Source organism: Cucurbita pepo, chromosome 14 (genome assembly GCF_057944985.1).
Source record: "Cucurbita pepo subsp. pepo isolate OVF chromosome 14, ASM5794498v1, whole genome shotgun sequence".
In the NCBI taxonomy this organism is placed as follows: domain Eukaryota; kingdom Viridiplantae; phylum Streptophyta; class Magnoliopsida; order Cucurbitales; family Cucurbitaceae; genus Cucurbita; species Cucurbita pepo.
This window is the reverse complement of record NC_141811.1, coordinates 12535277-12554550: the sequence shown is the minus strand read 5'-3', so window position 1 is coordinate 12554550 and position 19274 is coordinate 12535277. Positions and strand designations below refer to the sequence as shown.

General features: G+C 39.0%; 3 protein-coding genes across 7 annotated transcripts; all 3 read right to left on the bottom strand.

The window, feature by feature from the left end:
- Positions 1 to 96: 96 nt before the first annotated feature.
- On the bottom strand, positions 97 to 2812 carry LOC111809832 (putative methyltransferase TCM_000168). 3 transcript variants are annotated; one of them, XM_023696268.2, is made up of 3 exons: positions 2275 to 2812; positions 1347 to 1619; positions 97 to 468 (listed from the first exon to the last, which is right to left on the bottom strand). In XM_023696268.2, exons 1-3 carry the CDS (start codon positions 2749 to 2751, stop codon positions 121 to 123), a joined length of 1098 nt encoding a protein of 365 aa, XP_023552036.2. In that variant the 5' UTR covers positions 2752 to 2812; the 3' UTR covers positions 97 to 120. The 3 variants fall into 3 exon arrangements, with proteins under 3 accessions (XP_023552036.2, XP_086973345.1, XP_086973346.1); XM_087117220.1 differs by having other exon boundaries at positions 301 to 482; XM_087117219.1 differs by lacking the exon at positions 1347 to 1619.
- Positions 2813 to 3793: 981 nt separating this feature from the next.
- Positions 3794 to 7512, bottom strand: LOC111810591 (proteasome subunit alpha type-7). The gene is made up of 3 exons (XM_023697320.2): positions 7222 to 7512; positions 6591 to 7005; positions 3794 to 4189 (listed from the first exon to the last, which is right to left on the bottom strand). The coding sequence occupies exons 1-3, from the start codon at positions 7392 to 7394 to the stop codon at positions 4028 to 4030; spliced, it is 750 nt and encodes a 249-aa protein (XP_023553088.2). The 5' UTR covers positions 7395 to 7512; the 3' UTR covers positions 3794 to 4027.
- A 569-nt stretch (positions 7513 to 8081) lies between these two features.
- LOC111809631 (histidine kinase 1) lies at positions 8082 to 15786 on the bottom strand. Of its 3 annotated transcripts, none has more exons than XM_023695999.2 (14): positions 15630 to 15786; positions 13716 to 13915; positions 13345 to 13587; positions 12304 to 13101; positions 11978 to 12225; positions 11728 to 11887; positions 11497 to 11623; positions 11336 to 11425; positions 11072 to 11266; positions 10918 to 10987; positions 10793 to 10835; positions 10561 to 10701; positions 9413 to 10456; positions 8082 to 8648 (listed from the first exon to the last, which is right to left on the bottom strand). In XM_023695999.2, the coding sequence occupies exons 2-14, from the start codon at positions 13899 to 13901 to the stop codon at positions 8433 to 8435; spliced, it is 3561 nt and encodes a 1186-aa protein (XP_023551767.2). In that variant the 5' UTR covers positions 13902 to 13915; positions 15630 to 15786; the 3' UTR covers positions 8082 to 8432. The 3 variants fall into 3 exon arrangements, with proteins under 3 accessions (XP_023551767.2, XP_023551766.2, XP_023551765.2); XM_023695998.2 differs by having other exon boundaries at positions 15519 to 15668; XM_023695997.2 differs by lacking the exon at positions 15630 to 15786 and having other exon boundaries at positions 13716 to 14186.
- Positions 15787 to 19274: the final 3488 nt, after the last annotated feature.

The window sequence follows — 19274 nt, the reverse complement described above, 5'->3', positions numbered from 1 at the left end:
AATTTGTTTGTACCCATCGATATCCAACAAAACTCTCAGACTCGACAACTCGTTTATACCCATCGAAACCCTAAAACGCTAACAAGATAGTAACAATAACGATAACGAAGAATATTATCATTATTTTCTAAGCAAAGAAACAACCAAACTAACATGCTCCACCTCTCTAGTATCAGCCACCATGATTTCTTCAAATCTCTTAAACAATGGCTCTATAATATCTCCACCAAAATGGGCTCTTATCATACATTCATTCACTGCTTGAATGGCCTTCGCCATTTGTTGGGTTGTCTTTGATCGTTCATAGCTTTCCCCATCTCTATTCACACCATCCCATGCCAAAGCAATTATCTCCAAATTCTCTATTTTGAAGGACCCTTCTTCCTCTATCTCCCTTCTCACATCCTCCACATACGGTTCATAATAAGGAGTGTTGTAGCTCTCTAGTTCTTCTTCTTCAATAAGCCCCTACTATGCAATAACTATATAAATATCTTCGGTTTCAGTTCTCAGACGAAGAAAATTATCTTATTTCAGTTCCTAAAGTTTCTAAAAATGTCTAATAAGATCTTAAACTTTCAATTTTCTATGTTTAATAAAGACCCTCTAGAGACAAAATTGAAAGTTTTAACGAACAAATTTGGTACATAATTGAAGGTCAAAGGAGTAGTTATTTGGTGTTTTAAAAAATTCAGTAACCAAAGGAACATAGACCTGAAAGATCAAGGACGACCATCTAAGACAACTAGAGAGAGGCTGGGACATTGGCTCCCCTCCTTCCGTTCTTCGACCTACCTCTGGTGCAGGAATAAGTGTGATATCCCACATCAGTGGGGAAGAAGAATGAAACACTCTTTTTATGGGTGTGGAAACCTTTCCCTATTAGACATGTTTTAAAGTTTTGAAGGAAAGCCCAAAGAGGACAATATCGGCTAGTGGTGGGCTTGGGCTGTTACAAATGGTATAAGAGCTAGACACCGGGCGATGTGCCAGCAAGGAGGCTGTTCCTCGAAGGAGGGTAGACAAGAGGCGGTATGCCAGTAAGGACGCTGGCCCTGAAAGAGGTGGATTTAGTGGGAGTCCCACATCGATTTGAGAAAGGAACAAGTGTCAGCGAGGACGATCAGCCTGAAGGAGGTGGATTGTGATATCCCACATCGGTTGGGGAGGAGAACGAAACACCCTTTATAAGAGTGTGGAAACCTTCCCTAGTAGACGCGTTTTAAAGCCTTGAGGGGAAGTTCGAAAAAGAAAGTCTATAGAGGATAATATCTACTAGCGGTGAGCTTTAGATTGTTACACTAAGTTTCGAAATTATAAAAAAGATGGGTTGAATATATATATACCTCATGGACCAAAGCTTGGAAGGCTAGCCCCAAGTAATCCCAAAGAAGGCAAGTTTCATCAGGGCATGGATCTGGCTGCCTTCTTCCTCTGAAAGTTAAAACCATTCTCCCTCCACACACCACTTCTTTTGATCTTGACTTCAAGAAACAACTGAAATCCTTCTTGAACTGACCATAATATGCTTCTATTACTTCACTTGGGCTTGTCTTTGATATGAAAATCTTCCCTTTGTTCCTTATTCCCTTCCCTTTCTCACTCAGCTCTCGAGGTACCTGTTTTCAACTTTCATGTTTTATTTCTGTTCGATTCGATATACGCAATAAGTTTAACCCCTAAATTTTGAGATTTTGTGTCTATTTGTGTAACAGTACAAGCCCATCGCTGCTAGTAGACATTGTCCTTTTTGAGTTCTCCCTTCTGAACTTCTTCTCAAGATTTTAAAACGCGTCTACTCAGGGAGAGGTTTCCACACTCTTATAAAGAATGTTTTATACCACTCTTCAACCAATGTGGGATTTCACAATAGGACACTAAGTCGTGTGCCAGCGAGGATGCTGAGCTCGCCGAAGCGGGTGGATTGTGAGATCTCACATCAATTGGAGAGGGGAATGAGTGCTAGCAAGAACACTCGCCCTGAAGAGGGGTGGATTATGAGATTCCACATCGGTTAAAGAGGAGAACAAACCATTTTTTATATGAGTGTGGAAACATCTCTCTAAACATGTTTTATACCCTTAGGGAAGTTCCAAGTAAAAGCCTAAATCTAAGAATATTTATCTAACGGTAGAATTCAGTGATTACAATTTGGTCATGAAGAACATTGAAAAGTGTTTAAGAGTTATTTTAATCTTTGAATTTCAAATTTAAATTTATATTGTGTTAATTACATGAATGTAAACTATTATGAAGATTTGAATAGAGACTAACCTGAGAAAGCCAATGGAGACTGGAAGAAGAATGCACAAAATGAAGACTGTTAGAAGCAAACAATCTTCCATAGAAAGATCCTGGAACTCCAGCGACGAAACACTCATCCATAGCCGACGATCCGCCGTTCTTCTTGTTCGACAATCCTCTGAAAACAGAGTTGAAATCGTTCTCCGCCAGATCGTTCAAAAACACAGTCAACTCCGGCGCTTCACCGCCGCAACAGCCGCGGATCACGCCGACGATCTCGGAGATCGCGAAGAGCGCGTTCGGTCCTGAAGAGCAGCCGAGGTCGGCAACGGCAATGGCGGATGGCAAATCGGCCGCGCATAAGGCGGCAATGGCGCGGCGGAGCAGAGGCCGGGATCCGGACTGGTATTTACTCTGTGAGATTGAGTTTGTGGCGTAGCTTTGGTCGCCGATTCCTTGGTTCATTGTGAGAATTTTTGGCGCTTCCGAATTCTGGATTTCCGCCATTGATTTGAAACTCTATGCTATGTAGTGATTATCGCGATTCTCTTATTTAATCTCTCCCTTAAGGATTGATCATTGACTTAATTAATTAAGTGTCCAATTAATATAAATATAAACCATGGATGATGTCTATAAATTATTTATCATCATATTTTTATAATTAAATTTAAAAAAGACAAACCGGTTGTTCGGCTGTCTGTGACTCAAGTTTATCTTTAGAAATGCATTTTGTTAATCTTATAAAAATGTTGATCCAGCCTATTACTCGACAATATATATTTTAATCAATTCAATTATTATTATAATTTTAAAATGTTGTTTAGAATATAGAATCTATTACACCAACCAATTATGATAATTGAAAATATAAGCATATAACACGAAACCCTCTCCTTTCATAATCGACTTAAAAAGCTTAATTTCCTTATTTTCCTCTTGGAATTATCTTAAAGATAAAAGATGCTTGCTTTGACTTCTACTTAATTAAATAATTATTTAATTAATTTAATTAAGTATGACGTGTAGTATATTCTTCAATAAATTATATTACTACTTTAATCGAACTCAAAAAATATTGGTAGAAGGATATAAAAATATTATACTTTAAATAATAATGAAAAAATTATAACAGAAAACTCCACTAATTCGAATTCCTTTGCAGCTAGCTTGTAGTTTAGGGGTGTCGTAGGAGTGCCCTTTTCGAGTGGAACCTTAGTTTTGGAGTTTTCCCCAACCTATACTCTTACTAATAAATAAAAAGAAGTTTACACATTTTTCAGCTTCATTGCATGCATAAACAATGATCCGCTCGCTAACCTATAAAATATTTAATCCAATCGAACTAAGGTTGATAATACATTGAAATTTGTGAAAATTTGATATTTGAGTTTTATTAAATTTTAGTTATTAATATAATATGAACGGTGAATAAGTAACGACCCAACCTAACTAAAAAACAAAAGGTTGAGTTGAACTGTAAACTCTCAAAGTTGCTCACCTAACTCGACCTGTGTGCACCCTAATTCCAACGGGCTCGAAAGGAAGATGGCTAAAATAACACACTTTATATGTCTCATTCCCTGAAACCATAGGGATAATATATATAGCAAATCTCTATAAAGGAAACTCAATTTGGTGTTCATTGGGTGCATGAAGCTGACTGCAATGCTTCAATGGTGGGTTTAATTCCATGACAATCTTTCCAGGTTCGAAGTTTAAGCACATTGCAAAAGATATAAACTTAGCCAGACGAAGTCAGTGAGTACTACAAGAGAAGTGATCATGTTTCCTTCGGCCGGGACTTCTTGGCAGCCTCTGCCGCTGCTTTTTCTGCTTCAATCTCAGCAACAATGGCGTCAATTTCAGCTTCCTCCAATTGTTTCAAACCATGTTCCTTTGTCATCACAGCAACCTCTATGTTCTTTCCTCCGCTCTCGACAACCTACAAGTTGAGTCGAGTCGATGGAAGTAAGTCACTAAGTATCACAGATAAACATTCAAGAAATTCACTTAACTCATTTGGTATATTTATGGCAATACCTCTGAAGAATGAAGGATAATTGTAAACTCGGATATGTTAACTTAGGACATTAAATCACGAACCAATATTCATAACGGCCATTGGCTCGATTACTCGAGATCAGCTAAGTTAACCAAGAAGAGGTCAATGCAAAGCAATGGTTATATCTATTTTGGCATTTCTAGTTGTTTGGATTTGGAAGGTGTTTTTGTACTAATTTTTTAAGGTTGTTTCTTTTTTCGGGTGTGTTCTCATTCTCAGAGTGACCTATTTTTTCGAAAACCTTATGGAATTGTTTCTAAAAGGACTTTTCCATTTGCCGTCTAATGTTTTAAGCCCTCTGAAGATTAAACAATGATCCAAAGAAACTTTCGAGTAAAGGAATAACTAGTTACACCAAATGATCAAATTGGTTCTTAGGGTAAGGAATAACCAGTTACACCAAAGAATGTGCGCAGTATAGCAAGAAATGTCCAAATCCTTGACCGCTTAATAACCGAATCATTCATGTTTTCTTCGATGAATGAACCATGGATGAAAGTACGGAGGAAAGTTCAAAGGAGAGCCACAAAAACAAAAATCAGCCCAACCAAGGGAGGGAATACCGAAAAGCATGCAAGCTATGTGCCTACCATTAAGCATTAGTCATGATACAACCACAACTTATTTTCCATTTTGTACATCGAATCACGAACCTCCACAATGGTATGATATTGTTCACTTTGAGCATAAGCTATCATAGCTTTTCTTTTGGTTTCCCTAGAAGGCCTCATACCAATGGACTCATACCAATGGAGATAGTATTCCTTACTTATAAACTCATGGTCTTCTCCTTAATTAGCCAACGTGGGACTCCTTCCCAACATTCCTCCCCTCCAACAAAGTACACCATAGAGTCTCCCTTGAGGCCTATGGAGCCCTCGAACAGCCTCCCCTTAATCGAGGCTCGACTCCTTCTCTGGAGCCCTCGAACAAAGTACACCCTTTGTTCGATACTTAGTCGACTCCTTCTCTGGAGCCCTCGAACAAAGTACACCCTTTGTTCGATACTTAGTCACTTTGACTATAACTTCGAGGCTCACAACTTCTTTGTTTGACATTTGAGGATTCTATGAATACACACAAACTAACTCAAAATGAAACTCGGAAATCAATTGCATTGAAAAACAAAACAACTTAACCATTTTGATAGGCCTTACAAACAAATGAAATTAGTATTATAAACTCTAAAAATAATAAATTAACAACCCACTAAATGATTTAATGGTCCTAACATCCCTAAAGAAATGGTCTAATCTAACCATTTCAACCCTAAAGAAACCGTCTAAGATAGGACCAAGACACAACTCCATCACTAGAGTAAAAACACATTGATGTGAGGTTTCATTTCTTGTGTGGTTTGACGAGTTATTGAGCTGAAGCATTGTGTCACACAAAAACAAGTATGTCTGTGTAGTACCACGAGTAAAACTAAAAGCATTTATGCCATTTCTATAGGAATGTTAGGACCACTAAATTATTTAATGGGTGTTAATTTATTATTTTTAGAGTATGCTATTTTTCTCGTTTACTAATTTCGTAAGGTCTATAAAAGCCACCAAGTTGTTTTGTTTTTCAATGCAATTGATTTCAGAGTTTTATTTTGAGTTAGTTTGTGTGTGTTGACTAATTAGTTTTGGTAGATTTCAAATCCGGCTAATTGTCAAAAAAATCTCATATAATCGAGTATCAGATGATTCAAAACCAATCACCACACCAAATACTAAAGTAGCTTCATGTAAACAAACTACTGTATTCAATCAAGGAATACCAAACACCCATTACAAGTCATGATCAAACAACTACTTCAGTTCAGAAACCAAACAAAGGTTCTATTATCCAAAAGAACTTTACATGCAAACCATATGTCTTTTGGAAACAAGGAACAGAGATAAATGCAAGCAATTAACTTTGAAAAATCCATTCTGCAGTAGAATAGGTTGGCTATGCTTCATTAACCTTGGGGGCCAGCGTCCTCGCTGGCACACCACCCGGTGTCGAGCTTTGATACCATTAGTAACAGCCCAAGCTCACTGCTAGCAGATATTGTCTGCTTTGGCCTTCGTTACAATTTTAACACACGTCTACTAGGGAGAGGTTTCCATACTCTTAAGAGGAATGTTTCGTTCTCATCTCCAACCAATGTGGGATCTCACAATCCACCCCCTCATGGGGGCCAGCGTCCTCGCTGACACACCGCCCGGTGTCTAGCTTTGATACCATTTGTAACAGCTCTATTTACAAAGTGCAAGTAAAGAAAACAAGAAAAGCTATAACAACTTGCCTCGAGCAATGCACGGATAGCAAGCTTCACAGTTTCTTGCCCAGAAGTCTCCTTGTAGTTCTTCTCAAGAAATTCCCTAATCGAATTTGAATTTCTCCCGGTTGCATTGGCTTTCCAAGAGGAAAAAGTCCCAGAAGGATCTGTCTGATACAATGATGGAGTACCAGTGTAAGGATCAAACCCAATAATCAAAGTGGAAAGCCCAAATGGCCTCACTCCACCACTCTGTGTGTACTTCTGCTGAAGCCCTGCAATGTATCGCGTTATATACTCAACAGTCACTGGATCCTCAACTGTAAGCCTATGGCTTTGACACTCAACGCGAGCCCTGTTTATCAGAACTCGTGCATCTGCTTTGAGTCCAGCACAAGCAAGTGCAATATGATCATCGAGATTCACAATTTTCCGAACCGATCTGCAAACAGTAAATCAGATATGAAACAAATAGAAAGAACAATCGCCATTTCAATAACCCTAAAATTCGACCACTAACAAGAAACTTCCAACCCAAAAATTAGGTCAAGTCAAATCAAACTCGATACGAGGTTCTGACAGTAACTCAATATCCGGATTCTAACAACCTTGAAATAGGATGAATTCGTTAAAGAGGAAAAGAAATTGAGAGAGTGACCTGGAATCTTGGAGTTTGGGGGTGGATTTCTTCTCGACGCCAAGGACGACGGTGTCGGAACCGCGAACCCCGACGGCGGCGTTGCCCTTACGGACGGCCTCGAGAGCGTATTCTACTTGGAAGAGATGACCGTCCGGTGAGAATACCGTAATGGCTCTATCGTATCTCGCCATTTTCCTTGGGTTTTAGCTCTGATTTTCTCTGTGAAGAAAGATCGGAACTTAGATGAACAAGTTGTTTAAGCTCTCACTTCCTTTTGCACTTTCTTTTTCTTTCTCAACAAGTTAATGTTGTTATATATATATATATTCTAAAGCGTTTTTATTTTCTTTTTAATTTTTTTAGTCTAGGCAAGGTTTGCCTTCACCCACCGAACATAGCTTGTGTGGAATCCAAGTTTGTTCGGCTGCATATTCAATCGTGTGCGACACAATCACATCGCATCTCATTGTCATCTCGGTTCCCAACAATACGATTCATGCATCGTGATGTCATCCCATGTCTTGGGACACATCGACCATCTAGACTCGCCCGGACACATCCGTTGGGAACTAACCCATGTGTCGATCATCTCATCACGACATCACGAACATCCATCCATCCGGGTTTTCTCAAACATCAGACTCTCCCGTGTCCATGCTTAACCATTCCAGATAGTAGGTGCATAATCCAACCTTGGACACATGGGCTGGGATGCAATATTATCACATTCATACTGTTTGATACTGTCTTTGAAAGACATTTTTCAAAGGAAGACGAGACACTCGTCCCGTGCACCCACATTGTGACACGCATGTGCCACAGAGCAACTCGCTTAGGTCTGAAGACCGAGGGATGGTTAAATGATTACAAAGAGAAGAGCTTATTTCCCCTCTTATTCTTACTTTTACTTGCACGGTTAGAATGTTCTTTACATCATAATACCTAACTTTGTTATCTCACTACTAATTACAAAAAGTGGGAAAACTTAAGCAGCCTTTCATCTGCCCTACAACAATATGTACAAAGCTCAATGGACACAAGGAACCTACCTACTGATGGCAGCAAATTTACACTCTTTAGCATTAAACTCGTCTCTTGAATATACGCCCCGTTCCGACCCTTAAATGCCTTCTCGTCTCCTTTTTGTTCGGTTAAAAAGTGACCGTTTTGATTTGCAAAACCGAAAACATTAGCACGTAGTGTAGCTCGAGAATCATAAGCAACGTTTCTTAGACTTTTCTCTGAGTGAGGGAAAGTATGGTGGATACCATCAGCTTATAGTCAATTGGCTTTGTTAGGTATGCATCCATTCCTACTTCCAAGCATTTGGCTTCATCCGATGACATTGCGTGGGCTGTCAATGCTACGATCGGTACGTGAAGGCTCGTTCCCAATTCTAGCTTTCTAATCGCTTTTGTTGCTTCGTAGCCGTCCATCTTTGGCATCTGTTTCAAATATTAAGAAAGTTTGTACGCTTTGTAAGTACATATAGGATTTAGATCATAAGAAACTTTGCATCATGTTTCATTTTCAACAATCAAATACGATGGAAGCAGATACTGTCCTCTTTGGGCTTTCCCTTTCAGGTTTCCTCTCAAAGTTTTTAAAACGCGTCTGCTAGGGAGGTTTCCACACTTTTATAAGGAATGTTTCGTTCCCCTATCCAACCGATGTGGGATCTCACAATAGACCCCGGGCGGTATGCCAGAGAGGACGCTGGGCCCTAAAGGAGTGTGGATTGTAAGATTCCACATTGATTGGAGAAAGGAACGAGTGCCAACGAGAACGCTGGGCCCTAAAGGGGGTAGATTGTGAGATCTCATATCGATTGAAGAGAGGAACAAGTGCCAACGAGAACGCTGGGCCCCGAAGGGGGTGGATTGTGAGATCCCCACATTGATTGGAGAGAGGAATGAGTGCCAACGAGGACGCTCGGTCCCGAAGGGGGGTGGATTGTGAGATCCCAGGGAATGAAACATTCCTTATAAGGGTGTGAAAACCTCTCCCTAGAAGATCATTTTAAAAACCTTGAGGGGAAGCCTGAAAAGAGAAAGCTCAAAGAGGACAATATCTGTTAGCGGTGAGCTTGGACTCTTATAGTTCGGGAGTGATTTAGGTTCATTATATATCAATGCAAGCAACTCTAAAGTGCAAAGAAAGCATCATCTCAATTTTGGCTCATGGAGTGTAACGTTAAGTTGGCACTTACTTGGCAATCCATCAAGACCAAATCATATCTCGTGGGGCATTCTCTTCTTTGCTCTTCAGCACTAAGCATTGCAGTCAGAGCTTCAACAGCCAGCAGCCCATCTCCGACAGCGATCACCATGGCTCCCATTCTTTCGAGCATTATCGTCGTTACTCTTTGAAGAACCGGTGTATCTTCTGCAAGCAAAATGCGTAGCCCTTCAAGAGATTTCTTACCATGACCATTCTTAGAATCTGATTCTTCTTGGCTTTTAGGATAGTTGCCTCCTAAGTTCAGTCCATGGGACGAGTCTTGTCTCATGTCACATGAACTGCCGGTCCCTGCGTTACTCACAGTCGAACGTACACGAGTTAACTCAACTAAGCTATCGTTAAGGGACAAAAATGGCGGCTGACAAGGTTTTGGCATTGTTTCTTCCTGAAATGTTGCACACTGAGACTTGGACTTGTCAAGTTCAGCTAAATCAGAATCATCAGAGCTAGCAGTTTCAAACTGAGTTGAATCAATTTCAAGGCATTCATGATAATCCCCTTCTTTTGATGCATTTCTTAAACCATTTTTCCTCTGAATCTCAAGATTTCTGTCCTTCATAACAGCTTCCAAAATATGAATCATTTTTGCTCTATACAGCGGCTTATTGTTCACTATAAAGTGTCCTTTTCCCCGAAGCTCCGTCTTCATGGCGTTGGATGTATCGTGGTTTAACATCCACGCAAACTTCACTTTTCCAGAGTACTTGTCAAGGAAGTAAAGTTGATCCTTCCAAATATCCGTGCTCAAGTCCAGTATCCCGATATCGGCAACGACGATGAACGTTAGGCTTTTCATGTCCTTAATTCTCGTTAACTCGGCTCGTAATGGTTCACCGAGGGAATCCTGTGGACTAAATCCCCTTTTGTTTTCGAACTTTCTGGCTTGAAAGAGTTCTTGAAGGATTAGAGTTAGTTCATTCCATTCTGAAGCCTCTAAAGTGAACAGTCCGATCTTACGAAGCCACTGCGACGTGATTAATCGACTCGTGCTGCCACGGAGTGCAAGAAGTACCTGCATTTGCACAGAGAAACATCGATATTAACGAGCTTGGGACTTTTGTCTTAAGAAATGAGCCATGTCTGAAAACAAACTCAAGGCTTCATTTCTTCACTTACCACTGCATTATGTTTTGCAAAATCAAACTGAGAGTGATGATCTATGGAGTCTACAGGTGTGCTGAGAACCAAATAAAGTCGCATTAGAGTTCCCGGGCCGTTTTTCTTTACGACCTTGATTTCACCACCCATCTTGTTAACCTGTTATTAGCCTCGGTTAATGAGATGCTTATAGAAACGCTCTAAGTTTCGAGCGGGGGGTTGGTGCTGGGAAAGGTTCGGTCGAACTTACCAAGGTACGTACGATGCATAGTCCAAGACCAGTGCCACCGTGCCTGAAAAATGTAACATATCTTTATACTAGATATTGAGCTATGAAAACTCTTGACAGCATCTTTAACTGTTTTAACTACTTACGTTCGGGTTGTCGAGGGATCTGCTTGCTCAAAGCTTTCAAAAACAGACTCCCATTTGCTAGGATCGATCCCTGTAAGGAGCAGAGAAAACGGTACTTAGCATTTAGAAATCGAAGGAAATTATCAAGTGTTCTTCTGGTTGGCTTTTGACATACCACAGCCAGTGTCATCAAGTTCAAACCATAAGGTCATTTTGTTATCTTTCTTGAACGCGTTCTTCGTGTGGTCTCCGTGTTGTTTCATCTTTGTCCGATTAGGAAACCGTGATTTCTTCTGATCCATACAAGACTTTCCCATTTCTTTGAGCGTATTCGACGTCTCGCACCACCCTCGAAGAATGATGTGACCAGCTGCAAAACATTCGAAACGGTTAATCAATTGTTTGATAAGCAACACTGGTGATAAACAAGATCACTTACTAGTAGTGAATTTGATAGAGTTGCTAATCAAGTTTGTGAATATTTGAACAACCCGACCGGAGTCTCCTCGAACTAATCTCGGCATATCATCTAAAACAATAGCATTGTATTAGAGCATTGCATAAATTGTAGTGTAATCAATTCGTGAACGGAAAACGTACCAGAGAGATCCAATACAGTTTCCACATTATGGTCGATGCATTGCACGGAAAACATATCAACAAGCCCTTCGAGTTCTCGTCCCAGATCAAACTCCGCATCTTCCAAAACTAGCTTTCCAGATTCAACCTAAGTGATTATTCGAATGATAACAATTAGGCTATGATCTTTCACACTATAACCAAAAAAACAGAACAAAATTTCGTAGAACCAACAAAGCGAGCTCATTATACCTTGCTTAGATCTAGAATGTTGTTAAGAAGTCGGAGTAGAGCTGTCGAGCATTTTCGAATCTGAGTGACTGTCGCAAACTGTTCGTTATTGAGACAGTCATCGCACATTAGAATGTCGAGCAGTCCAATTACGGCAGCCATCGGTGTCCTCAGCTCATGACTGCAATATCAATAAAGTATAAACTAACATTGTTATTAACACACACGCCAAGTCGCTACGTTATTCGTCCATCGTTTTAAATGAACTCACCTCATATTCGCGAGAAATTGACTCTTGTAATTACTAGATGCCTCTGCTCTTCTTCTGGCATCAAGATGGCTTATTAGTTCAGCTCTTAGTTTCATTTCCTTAGATACTCCTTTTGTCAGAATCAAAATGAATAGACATCCAACAACTAAGATGCACAAAGAGGCAGAAATGAGTATAACCAATGTTTTGTAAGCTCTTTCATCTACCTTTCCCATTATGTATTGCCTAGGAATGATAACAACCCCCACCTACAAAAAACGAAAGGATCTTGTTATGTTCGTAACGATTAGATAAAAGAAAGTCGATGGATCGATGGCGAAACTTACAATGGGAAGCTTCTTTAGATTAAGAAAAAATGAGTCGATGTAATATTGCTGACCACCAAGCTTGACATTCTCTTCATGGACCTCATGACCAGGAGGAAAGTTATTTCCATAGGTTTTGTTTAACCATTCGGCTCCTAATCGAATCACGTCATCTTGGGAATCGACAGCCATCATAAGCTTCGGACCGGTCGATGTATTTCTTAACAAGGGAGCATTGGCTGAAGTAGCAAGCAAGTAGCCCTCTTGAGAGGTTAGATAAATATGTCCACTATGGAACTCAACAAGCTCCTTCATAAGTTGACCGACGCTCGAAAGTGCGGTCGTGACACCAACCACTGCAACTATGCTTTCGTTTGTAGCATCCGAAACAGGCAGGGCTGCTGAAAGCAATGGTGTATCCATGTACTTGCTGACAGTAACATGCCATGAGGCAACACCATCAGCTACCTGTGAAATGCCAGGAATGTTAATCAAGTCCTCCGGTGGGATTTGCCTTGCTTTCCCCATCTTCTCACCACTGATAGGATCAAGCGGTTCCCGGTACCATTTTGCTGAAACATTGCCATGTATGGGTGGTTCGGACCACCCTTCACCCGACGAAAGTCGATTTATATTATATGATTGAGTGGCAGTGATGGAATAGTTTGCAAGATCCGAGTAAATATAAAACGTATTGTTGCTTCTATGATCTCGATGGAACGCTTGGACAAAACCATTCTTGTAATTGATGGTTATGGCATTAAGAGCTTTTCGACTCGCAAACATCGCCCACGTAACGTCTCTCATTGCTTCATACAACTACAGAAAAATACAGACATGAAACATGAGTTCAGAGCTCAATGTATGTGTAACTGCCCAGGTTCATCGCTAGCAGATAGTGTTCTCTTTGGGCTTTCCCTTTCGGGTTTCCCCTCAAGACTTTAAAACGCGTTTGCTAGGGAAAGGTTTCCACACCCTAATAAAGGGGGTTTCGTTCTACTCCTCAACCAACATGGGATATCACAGTATGAAAGGTAAATCAGACAAGGATAAGAAAACAACCTCAACTTGCTCTGCTTGATTCACTGGCTTGCTGTACTTCCTCATTACATATTCTGAAAGCTTGACCTGAGCTGTGGTTATTTCAGCTGTGGAATTCAAGACACTCCACATCCGTAAGATCGGGCGCTGCAGCAGTTCATGTCGAAGACCATACGCTAAGCTGTCAAGCGACTGTGCCGTGTAGCTCTTCGTGAAGTGCCATGTGAGTATTGTCAGCATCCCAATCAAAATAGCTAGCATCACCTGTATTATAATGTAATAATCATCACTGTCAAGATGTATATCAAGCTGAATGGCACCGATATCATTTCACAAGTGGGTGGTATTAAGTTTGAACTTGAATGAGTATCAGATCATTCCCAAAGACTAACCATTATAGCAAGGCGAGCAACAAAGACACTGTAATAAGAAGAAAGGCAATGAGAGCTTGCATATTGAAACTCTTGTTGTTCAACATCTCTGTGAAAGATTCTTCTGCTGTGAGGGGCTGTGTTTCTTCTCAGAGAAGTTGCAAGTCCTGAAATTCTACAGAACACCTTCCGCAATGGAGTGGACATTGTAGAGGTGAGAGCTGAAGAAGAAGAAGAAGAAGAAGAAGGTTCAGAGGGGGTATCCTCTTCTGCCATTAATACTGAAACTTTACAGAAATATGCATTTTTTTGCAAAAAGGGGTCTGGTTTTGTTGTAAATCAAGAAGAGAATGTGTGCAAATGGGTGGAGGTTTTTAAATATACTGCTCCCATTGTCATCTCCCACTTTTTCAAGGCAAGAGGCATATCTATCAGCCACAAAGTGGCAAAGCAGGTGGTGGGTTCTATTCCTCATCCCACAGTTTCCATTGCCACTTATCCTTCTCCTTTATCCAATTTCTATATTTTAAAATCAAGTCCGCTTTACCCGGTTATGTATTGCTGTTAGCCTCATAGTTTCAAAACGCGTTTGTTAGGGAGAGGTTTCCACACCATTATAAAGAATGTTTTGTTCCTCTCTTCAACCAATGTGGGATCTCACAATCCACCCCTCTTGGGAGCCCAGTGTCCTCGCTAGCACACCGCTCGGTGTCTAGCTCTAATGCCATTTGTAACAGCCCAAGCACACCGCTAGCAGATATTGTTCGCTTTAGCCCGTTACGTATCACCATCAGCCTCACGGTTTTAAAATGCGTCTGTTAGGGAGAGGTTTCCACACCCTTATAAGGAATGTTTCGTTCCCCTCTCCAACCCCTCTTAGGGGCCTAGCGTCTTCGCTGGCACACCGCTAGCAGATATTGTCCGCTTTAGCCCGTTACATATTGCTGTCAGCCTCACAGTTTTAAAACGCGTCTGTTAGGAAGAGGTTTCCACACCCTTATAAGGAATGCTTCGTTCCTCTCTCCAACTGATGTGAGATCTCACAATCCACCCCCATTGAGAGTCCTGCGTCCTTGCTAGCACACCACCCAGTGTCTAGCTCTATACCATTTGTAACAGCTCAAGCACACCACTAGCAAATATTTTTCGTTTTAGCCCGTTACATATCGTCGTTAGCCTCACGATTTTAAAACGCATCTGTTAGGGAGAGATTTCCACACCCTTATAAGGAATGTTTCATTCCTCTCTCTAACCGATGTGGGATCTCACGATCCACCCCCATTGAGAGCCCAGCATCCTCGCTAGCACATCGTCCAGTGTCTAGCTCTAATACCATTTATGACAGTCCAAGCACACCACTATCAGATATTATCCGCTTTAGCTCGTTACATATCGTCGTCAATCTCACGGTTTCAAAACGCATCTATTTGGGAGATATTTCCACACCTATAAGGAATACTTCGTTCCCCTCTCCACCCCGATGTGAGATCTCACCCTTCTAAAACTGAAAAAGCTTAGACAAAATTGCAATTAATGGCCACAAAGTGAAGAAGATAAAGCAGAAGATCTCCACTCAAATAAACAATGAAGAAAAAAGGAACAGTATTCATTGAAATGATTCCCTACAGCCCAAAAAAGGACGTTCCCTGTTCGAAACCAAATTAGCCATTGGCATTTATCAGATTCTGGAATATCAAACAACATACGTGTCCGATTATCAATCTAGCCTTTAAATCCACAAAAAGAAATCATCAAAGACGGGTTCAAATTTGGTTGATTCAGTCACACAACTTTAGACTTTAAAGGAAAAGATAAGGATCGCACCGTGATGCTTAAGAATCGCCGTTGGATCATACTTTGGGGAAGAACTTTGAGCAATCTAGAATCATAATGAAGTAAAGAAAAAATGAAAAAAGAAACCCAATCACTTTTTACCTAAGATGATGATCGAGATTTCTTCACATTTTCCTCTCCCTTTTTGAAAGGCCCAATAACGCTTGCGATTCTGTCACTGCGGCAATCCGTTTGCGAGGAATAATTTCAAATAAAACAATGCATCAATTTGTTATGTGCTTAAATGTGATTGGAAGTTTATCTTTGAGACTGAGTTCGATCCTCGCAAGCTTCAATAAAACTCTTTGTTAATAAAAATCGATACTATCTATTTGATTCTAACCTTTTTCGAAGTCTTATACACGGTTAAGAATTATGTATTAACCATTTGAAAATGTAGACGGTTGTGGGTCGAGGACTCCTTCCTTTCCCCTTCTTCAAACTCTAATCCGTATAGTTCATAGAGAAATCTAGAACAAGATCCATTTTGTATCATATCTAAGGGATTCCTGGGTTCAGGCTGAAGAAGCAAGGTCACTCGATCATTATCAAATCGACTACAATCTTTTTCTGTCCGTGAGGTGGGTTCAGGCCGAAGAAGCAATGTCACTCGATCATTATCAAATCGACTACGATCTTTTTCTGTCCGTGAGGATCCCAATCCCAACAGAGCGCCTTCTACCTCTAATAGGCCATGAACTAGATCAGAATCATTCTCGATGAATCCATAAGAAGTGATCCCATTTTTTTTATTAGGTTCGGATAGAGACCAAAGTCTTGAACGACCGATCCAGCAGAACAACTCAAAAGATAAAGAACCCGAACAATTATATATACAACTTTTTGAATAATGCCCATTATTCAACTACAATGACAATGGATGGTCCTTTATGACCTAATTTTTTTACATATTCTAAATTTCTTAGTGGAATGCATGGTTTGATTGATAAATACATTAGTTCACAATATAGCTAACAAATTTGCACCCTTTCATGTTCGAAAAAAATATTAAATTAATAAAAATATCTCTAAATTTTATACATTGTCTCAAAAAATATCCTTAAAGTTTTACGGCGATCAATAATATTTTTAAACTTTAAAAAAATGTTTCAAAAATATTATTACGACTAGTTTTGGATAAAAATTATTGTATTTTGTTTTAAAAATACTTTTTAAAATTTTAAAAGTTTTAACGTACTCTTATTATTAGTACTATGATTAAAAAATACTCTTAAAATTTTAAAAGTAGAATTAACCTTTAACCTTAAAAATTTTAAGGTAATTTTGAAGTTTTAAATTTTTTTTAAGGGAAAATCAAGAATTGTCCATCATCAAGTATCTAGTTGCAACGGGACTTCTTCTCGACTCGCAGAGGAGAGGGAGCCCCTACATTGTGTTCGTCTATATTCATTAAGGTTTCTTCACTTGAGTGCCTATGTTTTGATTTGAAGAGAGATTGTTGTTTTGAGAAACAAAAGCAAGCGCTAACTATAAAAAAAAATTTCAAAGGTATTAATGAATTTTTTGAAAGTTCAAGAATATTTTTGAAACACTCCAAATTTTAAAATTTTTTCCAGAGGATATTAATGAAACTTTTGAAAGTTCAAGGATATTTTTGAAACACTTCAAATTTTAAAATAATTTTTTTCAGAGGATATTAATAAAACTTTTGAAAATTCAATGATATTTTTGAAACATTTCAAATTTTAAAATTTTTTTCAGAGGATATTAATGAACTTTTGAAATTTCAAGGATATTTTTGAAACCCTTCAAATTTTAAAATAATTTTTTTCAGAGGATATTAATAAAACTTTTGAAAATTCAAGGATATTTTTTAAACACTCCCAGTTTAAAATTTTTTTTTTTCAGAGGATATTAATGAAACTTTTGAAACTTCAGAGATATTTTTGAAACACTTTAAATTTTAAAATTCAGAAATATTAATGAAACTGAAAGTTCAAGGATATTTTTGAAACACTTCAAATTTTAAATTTTTTTTCAGAGGAAATTTTTGAAAGTTCAAAGATATTTTTGAAACATTTTGAAATTTTAAAAAATATTTTTGAAATTTTTTGAAATTTAAGAATATTTTTTTAAATAAAATATCAATCGTTTTTATTCAAAACTAACGATAAGAATATTTTTAAACTGAATAGTCTTTTTTAGACAAAGTGCAAAGTTTACGAGTATTTTTATTAATTTAATCGAAAGAAAATGTAAAAGTACCTCAAATTCATATCCCGTAGTTACTAGCAACGTCGACAACATTTAAATAATTTTTCACCGTTGCTCGTATAATATTTTAAGAAAAAAAATACACTTTTTTTATTTTTTGGGTGAGTAATTAATGAGGTTAATCATAACTTTTGGAAGTAATGCATTCATAGTATTGATTAAAATTTGTATTAAAGAATTTAATGGTATGTGGGAGTGCACTAGTTAGGTGGCTTGACTAGGCAAAGCTTAGCCTCTAGAACTCCATTTTTGTGCTCCACTTCTATTCTTTATTTTCATGCCTTTCTCCATTGCTTAATCCTCTTCCCATTTTGCTTATGACTCATTCTTTTTTTTTTTTTTTTTCTTTTTCTTTTTTCTTATCTTATCTTTCTCTACTCCCCACTATTGTTAAAAGCCAAGTGGAAAAATCTGATTCGCCACGATTTCTTTGATACCTAGCAAGCGACATGTCAGATCCAGTGCATCCCTCCGACGCCTTTTTTCGAACACTTTTTGTTGCACCCCTCTCTCTATCGGTCGCTCCAAGAGACAGACATGGTTCTGTAGTCGAAGCAACTTCATAATTGACGGCAACAGTGGCTTTTTCAACCATTCATTCATGGACAGAAGTTCTAGGTGAAATCCTGAACCTGAACAAAAACATGAGAGTCAATGAAATCCTGAACCTCCTTCCCTCTAAAACAATGTATCCATGGGAAAAAAGCCTTTCTAACTTAGTACTACTGTACTCGTCGATGAATAACGTGGCTATCTTTTGTCTATACCTTAAATAGAGCCACTTGGATGAATATTTTAAAATCGTCCTTTTGGACTTGATGGGCTCGGCATTATTATAAGAAATATTGATTATAATGGTAGGGTTTGATGAAAAGATTAGTGATGTTGAGATAGAATGGCACACAATGTGATGTTTAAGAAAAAGGGAAGTGGGCAATGTTTGATAATGAAAGGACTATGGTGCATGTTTAGTACCATTCCTATACCTTTTACAACTTTTTTTTAGCACCAATTCTTTTTTCTTCCCTTTTTGCATAATCATTTTAGCCTTTGAAGTTTGTGTTCAATAAATTCCTGATATTTCTATCTTTTGTTAGATAGATTATTGACCTACTCGAGAATTTTTAAAATTTACAGATACACTACGAATAAAATTGAAAGTTTAACAGCTCAAACTAGGGAGAGGTATAGTATAACCGCTCAAACCCATCACTAGCAGATATTGTCCTTTTTTAGTTTTTCTTTTCAGGCTTCCCCTCAAGGTTTTTAAAACTTGTCTACTAGGGAGAGGTTTCCACATCCTTATATATAAAGAATGTTCCGTTCTCCTCCCAACTGATGTGGGATCTCACAATCCACCCCCTTTGGGGCCAAGCATCCTCGCTGGCACTTGTTCACTTCTCCAATCGATGTGGAATCCTCCAGTCCACCCTCCTTCAAGGCCCAGAGTCCTTGCTAGCACACCGCCTCGTGTCTACCCCCCTTCGAGGCTCAACCTCCTCGCTGGCACAT

Coding starts and splice junctions, on each gene's coding strand:
- LOC111809832 (XM_023696268.2), bottom strand. CDS start 2,751: ATGGCGGAAATCCAGAATTCGGAAGCGCCAAAAATTCTCACAATGAAC. Junction 1,620..2,274: donor GTCTCCATTGGCTTTCTCAG/GTTAGTCTCTAT, acceptor AGTTGAAAACAG/GTACCTCGAGAGCTGAGTGA. Junction 469..1,346: donor TCCAAGCTTTGGTCCATGAG/GTATATATATAT, acceptor ATTGCATAGTAG/GGGCTTATTGAAGAAGAAGA.
- LOC111810591 (XM_023697320.2), bottom strand. CDS start 7,394: ATGGCGAGATACGATAGAGCCATTACGGTATTCTCACCGGACGGTCAT. Junction 7,006..7,221: donor CCCAAACTCCAAGATTCCAG/GTCACTCTCTCA, acceptor TACTGTTTGCAG/ATCGGTTCGGAAAATTGTGA. Junction 4,190..6,590: donor CTATCCGTGCATTGCTCGAG/GCAAGTTGTTAT, acceptor CTCAACTTGTAG/GTTGTCGAGAGCGGAGGAAA.
- LOC111809631 (XM_023695997.2), bottom strand. CDS start 13,970: ATGGCAGAAGAGGATACCCCCTCTGAACCTTCTTCTTCTTCTTCTTCT. Junction 11,888..11,977: donor CAATTTCTCGCGAATATGAG/GTGAGTTCATTT, acceptor TTGATATTGCAG/TCATGAGCTGAGGACACCGA. Junction 10,988..11,071: donor ACTTGATGACACTGGCTGTG/GTATGTCAAAAG, acceptor TGCTCCTTACAG/GGATCGATCCTAGCAAATGG.